At 45.4% G+C, this 21,036-nt stretch overlaps 1 protein-coding gene across 2 annotated transcripts; it reads left to right on the top strand.

Annotated features, from left to right (window-relative positions):
• Window positions 1–277: 277 nt before the first annotated feature.
• On the top strand, window positions 278–18,085 carry syt8 (synaptotagmin VIII). Of its 2 annotated transcripts, XM_079500870.1 has the most exons (9): window positions 278–689; window positions 3,461–3,624; window positions 11,461–11,624; window positions 12,040–12,135; window positions 13,311–13,478; window positions 13,966–14,133; window positions 15,430–15,547; window positions 16,440–16,573; window positions 17,810–18,085. In XM_079500870.1, the coding sequence occupies exons 2-9, from the start codon at window positions 3,486–3,488 to the stop codon at window positions 18,056–18,058; spliced, it is 1,236 nt and encodes a 411-aa protein (XP_079356996.1). In that variant the 5' UTR covers window positions 278–689; window positions 3,461–3,485; the 3' UTR covers window positions 18,059–18,085. The 2 variants fall into 2 exon arrangements, with proteins under 2 accessions (XP_079356996.1, XP_079356997.1); XM_079500871.1 differs by lacking the exons at window positions 278–689; window positions 3,461–3,624 and adding an exon at window positions 2,247–2,355.
• Window positions 18,086–21,036: the final 2,951 nt, after the last annotated feature.

A 21,036-nucleotide genomic window follows, 5' to 3' on the forward strand; every position in this document is an offset into this window, starting at 1 on the left:
TTACAGTATAAATGGTATGTTGATCAGGCTGCTTGTATGAATTGCAATACTGTACATTTCAGTTCCCACACGTCCTTCTCCTGTGAGATGTACACATCCTTCGCTTAGCACTTCAATAAATGCCGTAACCGTTCAAAAGAGAAACTGTGTGTAATTTGAGAGGTTTAGCTGAATGTCTACTGTACCTTGGCCTGTATGGTTATTCCATAAGTAATTAATTATCTATTGATATCACACTCAAAGTAGGCAGGCTTCGCCTGGTCAAAAGAACTAAACTAATGGCAAAAACAATGCATCATTCATCACTCTGATATTAATTGCTCAAGGTTGACTGTAAAATATAATCCTGTTATTGGAGATATGTAAACTAAAAGTTATAAAGACCCCTTTGTACTATATCACATAGCCCTTAAAAACTGTTTTACTAAAAGCTCACAGCTTTGAGTATGCAAACAAACAAAGCAGTCTGACATATTTAAATATGTCATTGTGTACAGAAGGTGTGGTTTCGAGGTGCTGTCGAACGTTCCTCTGTTCAGTTACTAAGTTCTACTGATAGTATTGTTACAAATGGGCTAGTTGCTTCACGTCGTCATTCATCATGGATTGAACCATGAAGCCAAACGAACAAATGGAGTAGTAGTGAAGTTATTACTAAAAAAGCCTTCTGGACAGAGATCAGCTGATAGGTAAAACTGTCTTTTTCATGCTTTCTTATGGCCTTGATTGCTTGATACTTTTCAAGCATGAAAATGTAACGTAATTTAGTATTTCTGGGACTTGAAGAGGTCTGTAAAAGTATGGAGATATATTGGTATTTGGTACATTGGATTATACAGTAGCTACAAACTAACAATCAAAACTGGTTTGGGCTAAGGAGTATATAGTTCACCCAAACCATTCCTAAACCAATAAGTCGAAGAGTCCTGACCGATGACCCAGTCATCAAATTATTGACTCAGGAATGCAAGAAAAACTAAATCTCCATGAATTCAAGGCTACATGGGTTGTGTAATTGATAGGAAATAAGCACTTTTTTGGGTGAACTAGTTCTACTCTAGCACTGTAACTAAAAGTTATAATGGGACAATGATATAAAATCATTCATAAGGTGCATGCTCAAAAAAAGTCTGAATATCAAATCAATAATGCGATGCAGAAAATCTGTTACAAAAGTAAAAGTCAGGAAATCAATTGTTTTTGTAAAAGTACAAAGGTATATTGGCATCAAAATATAAATACCAAAAGTAGAAGTAGGCTACTCATTATGCAAAATATCTGCTTATGTACAAACACGTTTTGGAAATCGCAGATCTACAAGCTCAAACTCGTGAGCTTCAGCTTGTAGATTGGCTATTTTCAAATAGCCAAAGTTTAAATGGGGCTGAAGTGGTTAATGGCATGTTTTGTAATAAAACAGATCTACAAAGTAGCTACCGGTAGTTTAAGTTTTCAAAATAAATAATTGTAGAGTAAAGGTACAATATTTGCCTCTGAGACGTAGAGTAGAAGTAAAAATACAGCAATTGCTAAATTGTACTTGAGTACATGTACAGAATTTCCACAACTTGGCAGCAGAAATAGAATAGCACAGTCTTGTGCAATTCAATGAAAGATTAGTATACACTAGGGATGTCCCGGTACACTTTTTTCATTTCCGATCCGATCTCGATACCACAATTTCTGTGTTAGCCGATACCGAATACCGATACCAGAGAATAATAATAAAAAAATAAAAATATATCTTAAGTCCACCAACTGGGAATAGTGTTTATAGCTATCTAGCTATATATCTCGTGTTGGGTTTATAGCAGACTCCTCACTCAAATGTGCACTTGCAGTTTGGGCAACTCGAAAGCAAACTCCACATGCCCCAATATTATATTTAACTGCCATAGTGTCAACCCCACCCTTACCCCTGTGTCAGATCTGTGGTTAGACTGGCATATTTGCCGATACCGATAACCGATATGACCCGATATGACCAAATAAGGGCCGATCCGATACTTTTCCGATACCGCTACAGTATCGGAACATCTCTAGTATACACAAAGTTGATCATTCTGTGCTGATTGGCATGAAAACAGAGCCTACAATGGGTGGAGGTTCCAGTAGACTAGAGTTTCCTCTCACTGATCAAACACTTGCAGAACTGTGAACTTGGTGAGGGCCGGCCCGGTCCAGCGAGTGACTTCCTTCCTTCACTTCCAGTGTAGGCTAACTCCTCTTGCCCAAACTGTATACAGCTACACATCATGAATTCATGTTTAAACATTCCTCCGATAATGAGACTCGTTATAGGACACTGGGAAAGGCAGTTCTGAGATGCCTTTGTTTCTGTAAAGGCCTTCAACAGTGAGTTAAAAAGAAATGTTTTGTTTGTGTTACATTCATATGGCTACTCATAGGTGGTGGATTTGAAGGGTTTTGGTTAAAATTGTTAGGTTTAGGATTCAGGACTTTCATATAACAATAGACATAGGCTATTTGTTTGCCTGTAGCCTATAGTGAAATTAGCACATCCAATCATAGGCTACAAGAATTTCTTAGGCATGTTGTTTTAAATGTTATTTGCTTTTCCATTGTTATTGGAGGGAGGTTAGACCTACAACCCTGTAGGCTATCTATCTTCACAACAAGAATGTTATTTGACCAAGGTCTGTTTGAAATACAGTAGCATCAAAGTGAAACGTTATCTATAGCCCATGACTTACACTCCCTGTTTTAATGGACTACTGGTATGTGAGGCTGTCAGCACACCCTGCAGCTGTTTAACAATGGTGTGGTGGCCTTCGGTTAGTAGTCATTCATGTAAAAGTGTTTTCCTTGAACACTAGTGGATAGAGAGTAACTCCACTTAGTATTTCCTTCTTAAAAAGCTCTTGTTGGATTCTGTAGCCTGCCCTATACCGTATGTATGACACTTGCATTTCATCTAAACAGCTCTACAACTTACTAACCAACTACTTCTTAGTACACATTAGTCTTGGATGTGTTTATGACAATACTATTTTGAAGTAATGTGTTGCAATCACCACTAGAGGCCAGTGTAATACAACACATTTTAGGTGATCCAAGAAGCTCACAGAACTCTGTGGCGCATATGGGTCTGGGGGCGATATGGACAAAATAAAATATCACAATATATATTTGTTTTAAACAAATACCTTGTTGTGATGTTATAATATAGTAATATTATGTGATCATTCATAATCACTCCCCCGAAATCTACAAGTTCACATGTTGTGTTGTGAGCTTGTAGGTTATAGGTATATATATTTTTAGTTTGACATATTTAAAAGTATAAAATAAAGTGATTAAAACCATGAAAGACAATACGTAAGTTATGCCATATCACAAGATCTAGTCTCACATATTGTAATATTTATATTATTTATATAATATATCGCCCAGTATAGGATCAAATAGCTTTTTCCTCACTCTTCTCTCTCATTTCCAGAGCTCATCCATACATCCCATTCATCATGACTAAGCCTACCATGATACCATCTCATTCCACCACCCACCTCACCAGTAGCCCTAGCCCCCACACTAACCACACAACTGGCCCCCCGAACCCTGCCTCTGCAACCTTCTGGAACAACCTTCTGGACAAGATCCCCTGTAAGTGACGGCCCATTCCACACATAACAACCTCCTACTCCCACCGCTGTCTCCCCTACACCAGTGGTTCTCAACCACTTCAGGCCGCGCGACCACCTGAAGTAGGAGTTAAGGCTTTTGACTCGGTTTCACAGATAAACATTGTAAAAAATAGCCAAACTACAAGCTGCATATTTGGCCAATTTGGTATTAAAAATGTCTTTAAGTCGCTCTAGAAATGTGCAGATACCTATACTGTATGTTGGTTTGTTTACTGTTGAGTGAGAAAACAATACATTTTGAATTGAATTGAATTGAATTGAATTGAGAAAACAATGTTGTGCATTAAGCTAATCCTCTGGCCTGACGACCGCCGAAAATTATTTGGGGAACGTTAAAGGTTACTTTAGTAACCACGGTTGTATATATAAATTGAACGAAATACCTTTCGTTTATGGGTAGGTTTCCTTCAAAACCTAGCTGCAGAACATTATTTTATGTACTCCCAGGACAGAAAATTCTAGAATTTTCGCTGTCCTGGGCTCTAAGGGTGACGTAGGAAGCCACGCCTATCCCGTATAGATACCTGCGTGGCTACGTCAGCCCTCATTCGGAACTTTTCTTCTGCTTTAGAGAACAGAAGGGCGTTCCACGAAAGGTATTTCGTTCAATTTATATATACAACCGTGGTTACTAAAGTAACCTTTAACGTTGTATTATATAGAAATTTCACGAAATACCTTTCGTTTATGGGACTTTATGAACTCCCGTGACCTGAACTTCCAGTGGGTCCCAGGTAAACCTTTTGGGAGGGGCTCGGACCCTTTTGGGTCCAGAACCTAGTCCTTGTGGAGGGCAGGAGGCAGCGCTATGCTGCCCTGATGCCTTACTGAGCAGCGGCCCCCAAGACCGCGTGCGCTAGCGAAGGCGCTGCCACATCTAGGTTATAGTATGTGGCGAAAGTCGAGGGTGTAGACCAGCTTGCTGCTGTGCAGACTTCCTGAATGGAGACACCCTTGTAGAGTGCCCAGGAAGCTGCCACACCTCTTGTGGAGTGGGCCCTCAGGGCTTGAGGGGAATCCACGCCTTGGCTAGTGTAGGCCAGACGGATGGCTTCCACTATCCAGTTAGAGATAGTGACCTTCGTGACGGGCTTTCCTTTGGTCCTGGCACCCCAGGACACAAAGAGTTGGCTTCCTTGTCTGAAGGGAGCCAGTCTATCCGCGTATATGCGTAAAGCTCTGACTGGGCAGAGGCAATTAAGCCTGCTGTCTTCGTCAGAGGAGAACGGCGGGGGATGGAAAGCCTGTAGGTTCACTGGCACACACACTGAGAGAGCATTTTTGGGAATGAAGGCGGGGTTTGCCTTTAGGGTGACCTTGGTCGACCCCTCATCGAACCTCATGCAGTCTGGAGAGATCGAGAGCGCATGTAGGTCGCTGACCCTTTTTGCTGTCGTGAGTGCGATCAGGAGAGCCACCTTCAGGGTTAGGAGCTTGAGGCTCACGGTTTGTAGTGGTTCAAAGGGTGCTGTAGCCAGCGCCTTTAGAACCAGGGACAAATCCCACGAGGGAACGAGGGATCTGCATGTCCTATGTTCCCTGCGTACACCCTTCATGAATTGTTTTACCAGCGGGTGCTTCCACACCGTCTGGTTATCAAAGCCTGGGTGGCAGGCAGAGATTGCCGCCAAATGGACCTTGACTGAGGAGAGGCCTAGACCGTTGTCTAGGAGCTCCTGCAGGAACGACAGGACGTCGATCACTGAGGCCTGGTAGGGGACTGTTTGGTCTGGTCTTCGTGAGCACCAATGCTCGAAGACGCGCCAGGCTGTGTCGTAACGGTCCCTTGTTGACTGGGCTCTGCCTTTCTGAATCGTTTCGATTACGTTCGGAGGTAGACCCACGGCAGTCAACATCACCCTTTGACGGGCCAGACCCATAGGTCTAGGTCCTGGGGGTGAGGGTGGAAGATCTCCCCCCTCGCTTGAGAGAGGAGATCCGCTCGAAGGGGAATTCTCCACGGCTGGTCGTAGAGGAGAGGGGTTATTTCCGACCTCCAGACCCCCCACGACGGGGCTATTAGGAGCACCTTCAGACCCTGAGTCCTCACTCTGTCCAGAGTGGGGCTGATGAGGGATAGCGGGGGAAAGGCGTAGAGAAGGGTTTTGGGCCATTGGTGTGACAGAGCGTCTAGCCCCAACGTTGATGGTCCCCTGATTGCGAAGAAGAGGGGACACTTCGTGTTCTCCTCTGTGGCAAAGAGATCCACCTTGGATTTCCCAAACCTGCTCCAGACCTGGGCCACTGCATGAGGGTGTAGTGACCAGTCTGAGTAGCGGAGAGGTCCTCTGGACAGCAGGTCTGCCCCTGTGTTCAGAAGACCTGGGACGTGACACGCTACTATTGAGAGGACGCGTGTGTTGCACCACAGGATCAGTTTCTGAGCCAGTTGATGAAGACGAGGGGACCTGAGTCCACCTTGTCTGTTGATGTAGCACATGGCCGTGGTGTTGTCTGTCCTGACTAGGACATGGCAACCCAGGATGCGCTGCTCGAAGTGTTTCAGGGCGAGGAAGACTGCCATGAGCTCTAAGTAATTTATGTGAAGGGCACGTAGTGGCCCCAACCATAAACCTCTGGCTGTGAGTCCTTCCATCGTGGCTCCCCAGCCTGTCATGCTGGCGTCTGTAGTGATGACTTTCCTGATCAGAGGCTTTCCCATGGGGACGCCCTCTGAGAGGGTTTTCCTGTCTGACCACCATTGAAGGGCTAGTATGCATTGTGATGTTACTGTTACCTTCTGGTGCCGACGGTGCATTGGTACATGTAGAGAGCCTATCCATCGTTGGAAAGGTCTCATATGTAGCCTTGCTAGGCGGATTAAATAGACCGCAGAGGCCATTAACCCCGCCATCCGGAGGCATGCATGAAAAGGAATCGAGCGTCCCCTTTTGAATGACGTCACGCACTGCAGTGTTGCGTCTATTCTCTCTTGGCTCAGGCGGGCCGTGTAAGAGATTGAGTTCAGTGTTATGCCTATAAAGTCTATTGACTGTGTTGGCATAAGCATGCTCTTCTCGTGGTTTATTATAAACCCAAGCGAGTCGAGGTGGCTGAGCACACGATGTGTGTGCGACAGTGCTTCTCGTGGAGAGTCTGCAAGTAGGATCCAGTCGTCTACGTATGTAGCGAGACGGATCCCTTGCTGTCGGAGCGGAGCGATAGCTGCCGCGGTGCACTTTATGAAGACTCTGGGACTCAGTGACATTCCGAAGGGAAGGACTGTGTACTCGTACACTTTTCCTCTGAACCCGAAGCGCAGAAATTTTCTGTGCGGCGGGTAAATCGGAATGTGGAAATATGCGTCTTGCAGGTCTATCGACGTAAACCAGTCCCCTTCGCGAATTAGGCGTAGGAGGACTGGTGGAGTAAGCATTTTGAATCGCAGCTTTTTTAAGTGACGATTCAATGCCCTCAGGTCTAGAATGGGACGGAGTCCGCCCCCCTTTTTCTTTACCAAGAAATAGCGGGAGTAAAAACCGTTCATTGATTGGTCGAGGGCCACCTCTGTGATGGCGCCTTTCTGCATTAATGAATTGATTTCCTCTTGCAGAATGGCGGCCTTTTGCCCGCTCGCTTCTGAGAAAATAATTTTCCTGGAAGTGGGCGGTTTCGAGGCGAACTGAAGCCTGTATCCTGTCTGAATTGTACGGATTATCCACGGGGAAGCCCCGGATATCCGCCATTGTGACAGATGACGTGACAAAGGGTTCCCTGTGCTTGTCAGCGTGGTGCGTGGCCTGCCTAGGGGAAGACTTACTTTGTGTGAAATGTCTCCCTCTAGTGAATTTTTTCGGTATTGAGTTTGGAAAAAATTGGCGTGGAGTTTTTGGACTGTGACTAAAGTCACTAAAGCTGTCACAGTGTGGGTTATCTTTCCCACTGGGCCTATGCCCTTCAGAGTTGGTTTTATTGTTTTTTGTGTTTTTTGTTTTTTTGTTTTCTTTATTGAACAACGTGGAAAAACATACACATGTGAATTGCACATAACAATTTTGGGGGTCTGTACAACGGTGCTCACAGCACTGTGTACAGGCCCCCTTAAGCGCTTCAGCGCAGGCTCTGAGGTGAGATCTGTGATCCCCACCTCTGGCCTTGAACTCTGAGTGTGGTGGGGAAGATGACCCGGCCCGGGCAGGTCATTTGCGCTTCCCCTGGCCTCGGCCTCTGGGAGCGCTCCTGGCCTTGTAGGGCGGCGGAGAGGTGCGGCGGTCTGCTCTGCCTCGGCCTGCAGGCTGTCGCTGTCTATCTCCGCTCCGGTCCTGGGACCTGGGTTTGTCATCGGTCTTGGCCTTCCAGGGTGCCTTCTTAGCCTTGGGGCGGCCTACCGGGGCGGCCTGGTTGGCCAGCGGTTCGAGCGCCTTCATCGTCTTGGTGGAGGACTCGAGCTGTTGGATGGTCTCTGACATTTTGGCCAGAGCGTCCTTAAACATACTGTCTGGGTGGATATTTCCAGCCACAAACTCTTTCTTTGTCTCCAGGGAGATGGCGCTGGTCTGATCGACCCAACGCCATCTCTCCTGGAGGATGGAACATGCCATTGCCTTGGCGTTGTGGAGAGTGGAGTCCCTCTGGAGGGTGGCCATCTCGTGATTCAAGCGGCGTAACTCGGCCAGGTCTTCTGGCAGTTCCGCTAGCTGGACTTTAATGGACTTCTGTCCCATCTCAATGAGGAGGCTCTTCATGGAACCCTGGAGAAGTGCTCCTGCATTGAGGGCCTTCGCCACGAATGACATGTGTGCATACTGCCACTTGTTCAGTTTTGAGGCTTCCCTCACGCTGCTGGACAGGAGCTGCGGTTCCTTTACGTGGTGATCCACTCTAGGAGCTGCAGGGTTGGCCAGGTAGGCCGCTATAGCCTTGTCCATAGCTGGCATGAAGTCTATGGCGAGGGTTTGTTTATCTGGTATGTCGTTGGGCCCCTTGGCGCTGGCCTTGGGAAAATCCACCTTCAGGAGGGGTTCGTCCCAGGCGTGCATCATGGCCTCCTCGAAGCCCTGTGCCATAGGGAGCTTCTGTCTTCTAGGTGCAGGGGGGGGGGCGGACTCATCAGTCCTGCCTTCCCATGGTAGTACCTTGACAGTTGACTTAGGCCATGTGTGGTTACAACGTGCACTAGCCTTCCTGTATATCTCGTAAATATTGGAGTCATCCATGGGGGGTACAGGAGGCGGGGGGACAGGAGCCCTGGCTTGCTGGTGCTCCTGTATTTCCATGGCATCCAGGTCGTCGAAGGGGCGACGAGTGGTGCTGACGTAGTCCCCGGGGGAGAGGTCATCATGGCCATCTCGCTCGTCCGCGTAGGCCTCGTCCAGGACGTGGTAGTCCTGGAGTTGCTCCTGGAAGGAAGGGAGCTCGTCATCACGAAGCTCCCCTTCCTCCCTGGTAGTCCAATGCTCCCCACCGGGAGACATTGCGCGGTCTGGGGAAGGGTCCAGGCGGTCCACCATATAGCTGGGTGCAACAGCAGGCTGTCTGCGTCTAGCTGTATGTCTGGGCGGGCACTCAATGGTGGCCTGCACGACGTGTTGTCGAGCACGTGGAGCTGGGGAAGAGCGGCGCGGTGCGAAGGTATCCCTTGGCCTCGCGCCATGAGCCTCGTAATCAGTGGCCTCGTGAGCCCTGGTTGCAGAGGCTGAAGTAGCGTACCTGTCTCGGCTAGCGCCGGCAGGTGCTGCTCTTGAAGAAGAGGCTCCGGTTGGGGCTCTGTTGCCCGAGTAGTCGAGCCTCTGTCTCGGGGTAGCTCGTTGTCCCCTTGGCGGGACTTGTATGCGAGCTCGTCGCGGGGGAGGAGTGGGGCTCCTCTCTCGGAGTCCGTGGGCGGCAAAGTTGTCATAATACCTTTGGACACGTCCGAGCCTGTTGTTTAGGACGTCGTCGTCCATTTTCTCACAATGGAGGCAAACGGGACCGATTTCCTCCATGGACTCACGGGTGTGGGTGAGGCCGAGACAATACATGCACTCGTGATGCCCGTCTTTGCCCGACATCGTGTTCCCGCATCCCCAGGTGGAGCACGTCTTTTGTTTGGGGCCTTCTTGACAGTCGGCGGGCACCGGCTGTCCTCGATGGCGTCTTTCCCCGGGCTGGGTCTCCCTCGTCAGCGACATGGTTGCTTGTAGAGAGAGGAGTCCGAGTGCTTAACAGCCACAGGTTTATCTTCCTCGTGGCGTGTAATAGTAGACCACAGGCGTATCTGCCTAGTAGCGCTAAGCTAACTATGGATAGCTTTAAGCTAACAAACGCTAGCTTTAGCGAGAGAGAAAAAGAGGCGCGAGCTGTTTTTTCGACAAGCTAGCGTAGCAACAGGTTGCCTAGAACTCACTTGTGTCGAAGTTCGGCTTTTTTTCTCGAGAAGTATCCTTCTGTTTGCTTCGAGAGTGTGCCAGAGATCTCACGGTCCTAAAGAATTAATCTCTCGGCCGAGTTTGCGAGATATATTACCCTGCACACACTGGAATGTTAAAGTTCGTTCTCGCAGCTTAGCAGAAGAAAAGTTGAATGAGGGCTGACGTAGCCACGCAGGTATCTATACGGGATAGGCGTGGCTTCCTACGTCACCCTTAGAGCCCAGGACAGCGAAAATTCTAGAATTTTCTGTCCTGGGAGTACATAAAATAATGTTCTGCAGCTAGGTTTTGAAGGAAACCTACCCATAAACGAAAGGTATTTCGTGAAATTTCTATATAATACAACCCCCTGGCCCCCAGTTTGGGAACCACTGCTGTTACTACACCCCCACTTTCCCTCTCTCTGGCTGTGTGCCTTCCTTCCTTCTCCCCTCTGAGAAGATGGATCTCTGCCTGGGCACCTGTTCCATCTGCTGTATCTAATTCCACATTTCTCAACTCTCAACTTCCACTTGTTAGCCTGCTTATCGCCTCTTAATCCTCCTGGCTGTGCTCTTGTCTCATGCTTCACACACATGACGTGCCATATACTGTCTGAGACTCGTGTCTAGATGTAAAGTAAGTCCTGAGTGTTCATTCAACTCGAAGAGTTACATTAACGCTTGGAGTTGATTCAGTTGAATAGAAGACAAAAGTATTTTTTGTTGTATTTTTTTCCCCAGTTTCATTGTTTCTAAGTCCCCCCATGTTTATACGGTATTGTGAATATAGTCCCTGCACTGCCAACCCTGACCATTTGGTTTGGGAGAGGGTGTAGACAACCACATATCTCCTCTGATAATACACATGGAGTCACCAGCAGCTTCTTTTCACCTTATCTCTCAAGAACAAATTCCGAGCTACGCTACTGAATCAGTCGGCAGTGGGCATTCAGAACTGTTAGTGGGAATGAAAACATAGGCGCCCCACCGGAAGAGAATGGGTCTAATGTACACAACGCCTCTTTCTTATAGGTAATATTTCACAATTTGGCCAATGTTTGACCATAGACAGTTTGTTGGTTACTTTTGACGTAGAAATGGTCTTATTAATATTATTATTGTTTTTCATTTTAGAGGTACTAAAAATACATTAAATTGTGAAGAAGATACTATATAGGCCTATACACAGTTTGGTTACTATTGAGTGAGAAAACAATGTTGCACATTAAGATAATCATCTGGGGACCGCCCCTAAAATCATTTGGGAACCCCCCTTATGTAGGGGTCACTGGGGCTGAGATCACCCCTCCTCTGCCAGTGCCAGCCTCCCATCTGTGTACACTGCTAGCCTAATTGTGTTGGTTGGAGTACGAACCCTGCTGATTGGGCAGGAACTTTTCCCCTGTGCCACTTTTGTGTTGTGTTGAGGTCAGTTTCCGTTTCTTCTCCTCTGTCGGTTCTCAGTGCCAAGATGGGCCGTCTACGCCATCTTCGTCATCGGAGGGTTGCTGCTTCTGCTGTGCATCCTGTGCATCTGCATCAAGTGCTGCTGCAAGAAGAAGAGAAAGAGGAAGCCAGATCAGCAGGTCCAGCTAAAAGGGTTGAACGGCTCTACAACTACAGCGCTGGTAAGTGATGGCTGCCATCCCCCGGTCATGAATTATTAGGCCATATGGACCCCTATTTGATACCAATGTTCATCTCTGGGGCCTCAATCTACAATATAAAATCCTCAGTTCTCCCCCTCCTACCTTCTGGTACTATGGGCCCAAGTGCTAAACTATAAACTACATAAATTGGACGTCAAGTGGTGAAGTTACGGTGTGACCAAAATGCCATGGTGTGTGTTCGTGCGTGCGTGTGAGTCTGTTATTTATTTTTTGTTGGTTTGTTTTTCCGTTATCTGTTTTGTTTGTTGCCTGGCGTTCCTTTTTCCCCTCTCCCACTGTGTTGTGTTGTGTTGTGTTGTGTTGTGGAAAAACCCAATAAAAATATATAAATATACATATAGTTCTTTATGTGACCTCTGTCATTGATGGTCAGGTCCAGCCCGATGCGGAGGATGTCGGATACGGCAGTGCTAAAGATCAAAGGGGGAAGCTCCTCTACTCTCTGGAATATGATGCAACAAAGTCAGAGGTGAGGCTTTATAACCACACATCCTCATGGACACACACCAGTGTTTGAAGCTGTAATCATATAGGCCTCACTCACACCTTCGCATCTAGCATACAACATTGTTGGATGCTAGATGTAAACAAAGGGTAAGTGTCATGGCCGCCCCAATGCATTTCCGATGGAAGTCACATGGTTTGACACAACGTTTTTGTTGTACAGCTTTCGGCTGTGTTTCGACACAACAAAAATGTTGTGTCAAACCATGTGACTCCCATTGGAAATGAATTTCGAGCTTGCATCAGTAAACAAGTCTCATGCATCAGCTATACATCAATCTGTTGTGCACATGTGAGTCAGGCCTATGGCTTCACTCACACAGTCAGCAATAATAACAGAAACTTGCATGACACTCCATCTACAAGCTCGCAATGCGTTGCGATGCGCTGTGACGCATTGTGAGCTTGTAGATCGACTATTAGCTAAGAGAATTAGAGGGAATAAGGTAAGAGGCCACAAATAAAATGCCTGGGGGACCCGTCAATGACGTATATGGTTTTAAGGAAGATTATCTGATGCTACAGTATGCGTCAGACAATGGGGATCCTAATAAACTCAGCTGGTACCCTATGGTAGGTAGGTACGCTCACAAAAAAGATGCAGTAATCCTGGTCTCTATACTGCCTCCCCCTTGCCAGTCGGTGCACCTGATGGAGGGGAAAGTATCTGGTTGGAATAACGTGTTCCATCCGTGCGCTACGTCCAACCGGGGAAACTCCCCCCTGTCAGATGATAAGAAGCGGCCTGCTCACTCCTTATGCATTTAAGGAAGCATGAGCTTAGTTCAGGGCTCTCCCCAGGTTGGCAGAGAGAGAGTAGGATTACAGGCCCATGATTACAGTTTAGGCAATTGAAAAATGGGTCTTGGGTCAAAAATGGATCAAAATAAGTGAAATATGGAGATACAATGTTTCTGCCCGACAGTGCTGAACTGATCTTCACAGACTATCATGGGGGATTGAACCTTTGACCACTCCACACTGGCCGCAACAGTGCTGCCCCTATGCAGTGACAACATTACGCAATGACTTGAATGCCAGCGGCTAGTAGTTGGTCTTTCTTGCATGGGTGCCAGGGCCTTTGGTTAATACATGCTATCATATAGCTCAAGCTCTGCCATCAATCTGTCAACCGTTCAGCTCGCTGTGGGGATCAAACAGGCCGCCGCGCTCAAAGCCATGGACCTGGGCGGCTCGTCTGACCCCTACGTCAAAGTGTACATCTGTCCCGACAAGACCAAGACCTGTGAGACCAAGGTGTTCCGAGGCACGCTGAGCCCTGCCTTCAATGAACACTTCACATTTAAGGTAATGCTTTGTATCAGTGTTTCCCTAATCTCTCCACTGCCCTGCACATGTAGTGTTGTTAGTAACTAACAACACTACACAGAAGCACACGGGAGGAAGTGGACTAAGAAAGGGGAGGAGCCAAACCGAGTTGGCGAGTTCCCGTTTCTACAATCTCCCAAAGAGAAAAATATATTTTTCCTTTTTCTCCCGATGGTTTAACTTTGGACCAACCTTTCGTCGGGACATCATTTTATGGCTCTTTGTTGTTTCAAAAGAAAAAAAATACCATAAATATATTTTTGAAAATAATTTCAGAAATGTTCAAAAACAAAAATTATCCATAATTTTATTTTGTTTGTTTGTGAACAAACTAAATAAATAAACCCTGCTTTAATATAACACCAATTTGGTGTTGCAATTTAAGAACAGGAATGGAAATGTGAACCCCAGTCATGTTGACGTTTATTGACGCACATTTCCAAACCACAATCTTGTTGTCCTCCAGATCTCCAAGGCCAGGCTCAGCGAGTCCACGGTGGTGATGCAGGTGTTTGACTTCAACAGGTTCTCCAAACACCACATCATCGGAGAGCTGAGGGTCCAGCTGAGTTCTGTGGACTGGAACCACGTTATGGAGGACTGGCAGGACCTATGTGAGCCGGCCAAGTTTGAGGTCGGATTACAATTGGATTTATTTTCTGAACCTGTTTATTAACCCATTCTGGGCGGGAACCCCTGTTGGTGTTTTAAGTCATTATGGTATGCTTTATCTATTGAAAAATAGCAGATCTACAAGCTCATAGCGCGGCACCGAGTGCCGCATTACGAGCTTGTAGGTCTGTTATTTTTGAAAAATTGTGAAAATGTGGCGCAAATCTTTGAATATATATATTCTTTCAGAGGGAACGTTTTTAACTAAAATGCTTCTGGGGGGTCCCTGTTGGAACAACATATTTTCAGATAGGGGTCGGCAGCCAATTACATATAATCTTGGGGGTCCTTGACATGAAAATGTTTGAGAACCACTGACATTTGTGAGCTTGCAGATATTCTCTGGGGCCCCAATCTACAATATAAAATCCCCAGTTCTTCCTGTGACCTCTGTAACCTCTGTCATTGATGGTCTGGTCAGGTTAAAAAAAAAGAAATATTGTTGAAATATATCTATGTCTGTCTATCTATGTCTGTTCAAACCAATTTTGTCTGGTTGAGTGTAAGGAGCAGCACATAGTCTAGGGGTCGCTAACCAGGCTTTTAGGCTCTTAGTCTTATTCTGATCATCATCCTTCGATTGCCCTCGAGATCTGCTACTTCTACTGGTCTCTGGAAATGTGAGTGGTCTGCTTCCTCTTGAAGGGCAGGGTAGTCTCAACTCTCCACAGAAGAATATCCAAAAGTACATGGTCTTTTGCTCTGTGGCAATGTCCAGCAAAGTGGAGTCTTCTTTGTGCCACACCAATCGAGATGGAAGGAATACCAACATAAATCTGAGCATATGGATTTACAGGACACTAAGGGCAGTATTATGCGTGTCTTAAGTACCAGGTCTTATTACTTAACTTAAGACCTGGAGGCGTGATCAATGCCATTTGGCTATTCTGAGTGGCCAAACAGCATTGACCACGCCTCCAGGTCTTAAGTTAAGTAATAAGACCTGGTACTTAAGACACGCATAATACTGCCCTAAGTCGTCTTGTCGTCTTGTGTATGTTCTGTCAAAATGATCCCGAAGCTCCTTATTCATTGTCCATATTTCTGCACCATAATGATCCCGAAGCTCCTTATTCATTGTCCATATTTCTGCACCATAATGATCCCGAAGCTCCTTATTCATTGTCCCTGTTTCTGCACCATAAAGACCACACAGGCTTTGAACAGGTTGATCTTGGTAGCTGTTAACCTTATGTCTTATACTTGTCTGTAAAACTGCTGAATATCTTTTTTTTTGTATGAACCTGTTGTATTGCAGGATGAGAACCTAGGGGAGATCTGCTTCTCATTGCGTTACGTTCCCACTTCTAGCAAGTTGACCGTTGTTATCCTGGAGGCCAAGAACCTAAAGAGCATGGACCCAGGAGGCTCATCAGGTTAGTAGAAAAACACTCGACTTACTTACTTGTACGGTTGCAACTATCCATTATTTTCGGAGCAAAAGAGAATAAAATATGCAATGTATGTATGTACACTTCATGATTTGAGGGTTCCTTTATTTATATTTTTTGCAAAAACCTGAGCTATTATGGGAAGAACATGGCCAGAAGTTGGAGTGGTTGTTTAAAAATGAAGTGTTATAAGACGGCAACTTTTGTTTCTAGAGCCTGGAGTAGCAGACAATTCCGGCCTTTCAAGTAGGTTCATGTTGGGTCTCCTGTCGAGATGTGAATGGTTGCGTGAATTAACAGGCCCAATTACAATGGGCCGTATCTTTTTTTTTCTTGCTTTGCACCCTGTTATTAAAGTAAAAGCCTCCAATCATCCGAGTTGCTCAGCGCCTTCTTTATTCAGCAATGTGTCCGCTCCTGAGATGCACCAGATCAGCCTTGATTTCGGCTTGAGGCACAGTGGAATATATGGGCTTCCTATAGGAAGAATGACACTAAATGACAAGAAAATCAATCAAAAATCAACCAATCAAAATGATTCTGTTGATTACTTTTTCAATTAATCAAATAATCAAGATGCATTTGTTATATTCTATAAATCAACTCGACCAAAAAAAAAAGTAAATTGATTTTTTTGAACTTCCGCCTCCTTCTGGTTACTTAGGCTGAGCAGTGTTGGAAGAAGTACTCACATGTTGTACTAAGTAAAAGTACCAATACCACAACCGGTATTCAAAATTTACTTGAGTGAAAGTAAAAAAATATTTGCGTTAAAATATACTTATAACTACTGAAAGTAAAAGTACCCATACCCATAAAAGTACCAATTTTGTAAATCCTTGAACTAGTTCAATTAACCATTTCTCTGCGTTGCCAGACCCCTATGTGAAAGTGCAGCTCGCTTTGGACAAAAAGAAGTGGAAGAAGAAGAAGACGTCCATCAAGAAGAGAACACTTAATCCTTATTACAATGAGTCCTTCACCTTCGAGGTGTCACTGGATCAAATCCAAGTAAGTAGGGATTAAAAATGTACTAAAACATCTTGTCTAAAAGACAGTGGTTCTCCTCAAAATGGGAGTTGGCACCTCCAGGCCCCAAATGTTTTTGGGGGTTCCCACTTCCCAGATGTTTTCTCACTCAACAGTGAACAAAGCAGCATACAGTATTTTCAAGAATATGAAGTATATTCAGGATATCTGCGCATTTCAAAATGTACAATTGAAGGACTTTTTAAGACCTTTTTATTTATTTTCAAAATCTTTTTATTTTCGTTTTATAACAGTATGGGTGTCAAGTCACAGGTTCATAGAAAAAATAAAAAATAAAATCAGATTTTAGTATCAGTGACTGAGGTAAACAAACGTACTGTATGAATCACAGAGATCGTGGGCAGAGATCGTGGGAGATCGCAATTAAAAGACTATGTTATTGTGCAAAACATGCCCCTTCAAGTACTCCATCTCTGCTAACCCCCACAATCAGTCATTGGGAGGGTGAAGAAAGCCTCAGGTCTCCTCCGATACCCGGGCCATCAAGCCAACATCTTCTTTCCACCCGACAGTGAAAGGTCTCACTAGGGGGGGCGTAACGCATGTGGAGGTACACACTATCCCCCCCACCTCCTCCCTCCCCTGAACTAAGACCTTTTTATTTATAACTCTAAAATGAAACATAAGACCATTACTGCATCAAAGGTAATCAATCACCAAACTATATAATACAAAATGGTCAAATACAAACATTGTCCAATTTTTTTTTGTCAAATTGTGAAAAAGAAAATGCTCACAAACGCCTCGCATGAGCTTGTAGATTTACTATTTATCTGTGGAATCGAGTCAAATTACGTTTAATACCTCAACTCCTACAATTGTTGTCAGGGTGGGGGGTATCCAGTTCAAATATGAGTATTTTAGGGGGTTGCGGCCTGAACAGGTTGAGAACCCTTGACACTGAATAATAGGCACCGTCCGGAGGGGGGGGGGGGGGGGGGACATTTGGGTCTGAATGTCCCCGCACTATTGAGGGAAGCTTTTATTTATTTTCCCGACCGGCGCTGGTGCATGCCATGGTAGTTGTTGCGTTTTGCCTGCAGTTGCTATTAGTCTCAACTCAATCAAGATGTCAGACGGGCTGATACACAACAATGTGAGTCCCGCACTTTTTACGTCCTGACGGCGCCACTGCACTGAATGTGATACATTGCTCAACTGAATGTCTGGTTCTCTCCGGACTATCTATCCACACAGAGGGTTCACCTGGTGATCTCCGTGTGGGACCACGACACCATGACCCGGAACGACGCCATGGGCAAGATCTTCCTGAGCTGCGACGCCTCCGGCAACCAGCTGAGGCACTGGGCGGACATGCTTTCGAACCCGCGCCGGCCCGTGGCACAGTGGCACACCCTGCTCTCTGCTGAACAGGTCAACGCCACCCTGACCCTCAAACAGAGCATCAGGATCCCCTTCACCGACAAGACATTGCCAGCATTCTGAGGATATTATCCATGCAGATGTCATTGACATTGTTTGGCATATAAGGACAGCATGCTCAAAACAGCATGCCCGGTTGAAGTGATTAATATATATTGTATATAGGAATTTTATACTCCCTCTATAGGAGTGGATGAACAAGGTCTATCTGATAGACAAAAGACTGGTATCTTTATAAAATTTGACTCTTTTAAAACTGAAATCAAAACACAAATAGTCCAATGCTTTGTATTAACCGCTAACTCCTCACTACCATGAATATTATCAGCAAAGCACAATATTGCCCAGAACACAAATTGTTCCGAACTATTCCAGCATAAAGTCTATTCCAGTTTTAGTTAGAGTAGTGTCTGCACTGCCTTCACTTATATCAATAATTATCTCCACCAGGCCGAAGGCTTGGGGAGAGAGTATGTTTTGCACTCCGTCCGTCCGTGTGTCCATCTGTCTGTGGACAGCTAATCTCCGGCACAGTTGGCTTGATCGCAGCCATACTCACACACTCCCTGAATGCCACAGCTGAACCTCTGCCCCAAGGTTTTCACATTGGCCTCTTATAGCGCTACCAGGAGGCCACTTGTCCAAAACACTTTTTTGGACAGTACACCTACAGATTTTGTTCAAACATCACGCAAATTGGTACACAGTCTCTCTAGAGCCATAGAGCACCGAAGTCCTGACGTCACTGTCAGTAGAGGGCGTCAGTCCACAGGTTCATGTACTTTTTATTTGCATTGTAATCTCCATAGGGGGATATTAGATCGCCTCATATAAGAACTGTGTTTGATCACCCCAGCCTTTTCACTCATATGGATATGAAGCATCGACTGAAGGTGGAAATGTACAAATATACCCAAAGAGTAATAAAATAAGCGTTAGAAACGAGTCAAACAACCCAGAGACTACATTTCCGGGTAGGGGGGGGGGGTGGCTGCATCTGCCCGTCGCACAACAGAAACTGAATGTCAATTACGTTTATTTTTATTTTTATTTTATTGATATTTAATGTTTCGTGGTTAGTACGAGTCGAGTCACCACCAGCTGAGCTTACGTCAACGAGGAATCTCAGGAACGCAATGTGTTGACAGCTGGGCATGACGTATATTAGCAGCGACATTGCCTTCATATGTAGTTTCAAGGCTTTTGCGGCCACATTAATTACATTTTCTCCAGAAACTGGCTGTATCAAATATGAATGGACATCATTAACGACGCACAGCCACTCCCCTGACAGAAAGGCCGGGGTGGTCGGTTTATTTTTCAAACACAGTTCTTATATGAAGCGACCTAAAATCGCCCTATGGAGATTTCAATGCAAATAAAAAAATACATGAACCTGTGTGTTGGTGCCCTCTACTGAAAGTGACGTCAGACTTCGGTGCTCTATTCAACGAAACAGGTCTTTCAGATTTTTCAGACTCCACCCTGATTGGCTAAGATTGGCTTCCAAAGTTCGCAGGAGTGCTCAGTTTCAAACAAAATGCCGCAAATAATGAACACATCGTGTGATTTCCGTGAAATTGTGCACGCACATTCCCACTAGGCAAAGGAAGAAATCCCACTTGAACATTTTCAACTCCGCCTCATGGTGGCTGTAACGGCCATCCATCACTTTCCTTTGTCTCAGTTTTGGCACGTTACTGTCACAGGCATGGTGGGAGTGATCCTATACGCAGTACACAGAAAACAGGTACAGATAGATAGATGTTCAGTCTTTGATCCAGTTTGAGTGTTATTTATTGAAACAGAAGTGAGCAGTTGAAATTATAAACATACCAGTTGTATTGAATTGTTCTTTCCTTTCTGTCTTTCTCTGAGTGCTGAGTGCTGGTAGGAACGGTGTGCTCCCATGACCCTGTGTCCTAGTCTGTGTCCCATCTGAATCACAGCACCTGTGTGCCCTCTAAATACATACCCAGTGCTGTCAAATCTAAAGCCCGCCACCAAGTGTTCAAAAACAATATTGCCAAAAACAGAAATAATACACCACTACCATAATGGCTCCTACAGTGGCGCAACTGGCCGATTAGTGTTTTTACCTCTAACTGCACGGATCTGTGTAGCTCTGGTCCATAGCTCTAATGTGTTGCATTTAGAGCTATGTTACTCTCGACTTCCGCCACTCGCATGAATGCAGACCAGCCTCTCGTCTTTAACGTAAATAAAAAGAACGTTTTTGCTACTCACCAAAACAAAGGCGGGTTGTGTCATTAGAAAGCCTACTTTCCTTAGTGGGAGCACTCTGAGCCCCCCACCACACGTATAAACAGTACTTTTTGGCCAGAAAGGGATTTTTTTTCACCGGAGGAAAAATATTCTCTATGAGGCAATTCTCTGGGCAATATCGGTAGAAGGCGCAGTGGAGTAACTAAAAGTATTTTTTTCCCGGTGGAAACAAAATCCCCTTTTGGCCAAAAAGTACCGTTTATACGTGTGGTGGGGGGCTCAGAGTGCTCCCACTAAGGAAAGTAGGCTTTCTACTGGCACAACCTGCCTTTGTTTTGGTGAGTAGCAAAAAAAATATTTTTATTTACGCTAAAGACTAGAGGCTGGTCTGCATTCATGCGAGCGGTGGAAGTCGAGAGTAACTTAGCTCTAAATGCAACGCATTAGAGCAATGGATCAGAGCTAGGATCTGTGTAAAACTTTGTATGCACACTCCATAGAGGCCAAGGAAAAACCTTTGCCTGGAATTTTTCACATCTGCTCTTTATAGCGCCACCAGGAGGCCGACATATGTATAATACATTTTCTAATATTACTCCTTCAGATTTTATCCAAATTTCACGCAAATCGGTACACATGCTCTCCATAGTCACATGTGATCAAGACGGGTTTGTTTGATTTCTCATAATCCATCTTGATTGGCTTCTAAACTTTACAGGAGTAGCCCGCTTTGTACCTGTTTTGTACAAATCGCCACAACCCCCCAACGCATGATTGCGGTGAAACTGCATGCATATTCCCACTAGGCTGAGGAA

The sequence above is a fragment of the Electrona antarctica genome (assembly GCF_951216825.1).
Source record: "Electrona antarctica genome assembly, chromosome: 5".
NCBI lineage: Eukaryota > Metazoa > Chordata > Actinopteri > Myctophiformes > Myctophidae > Electrona > Electrona antarctica.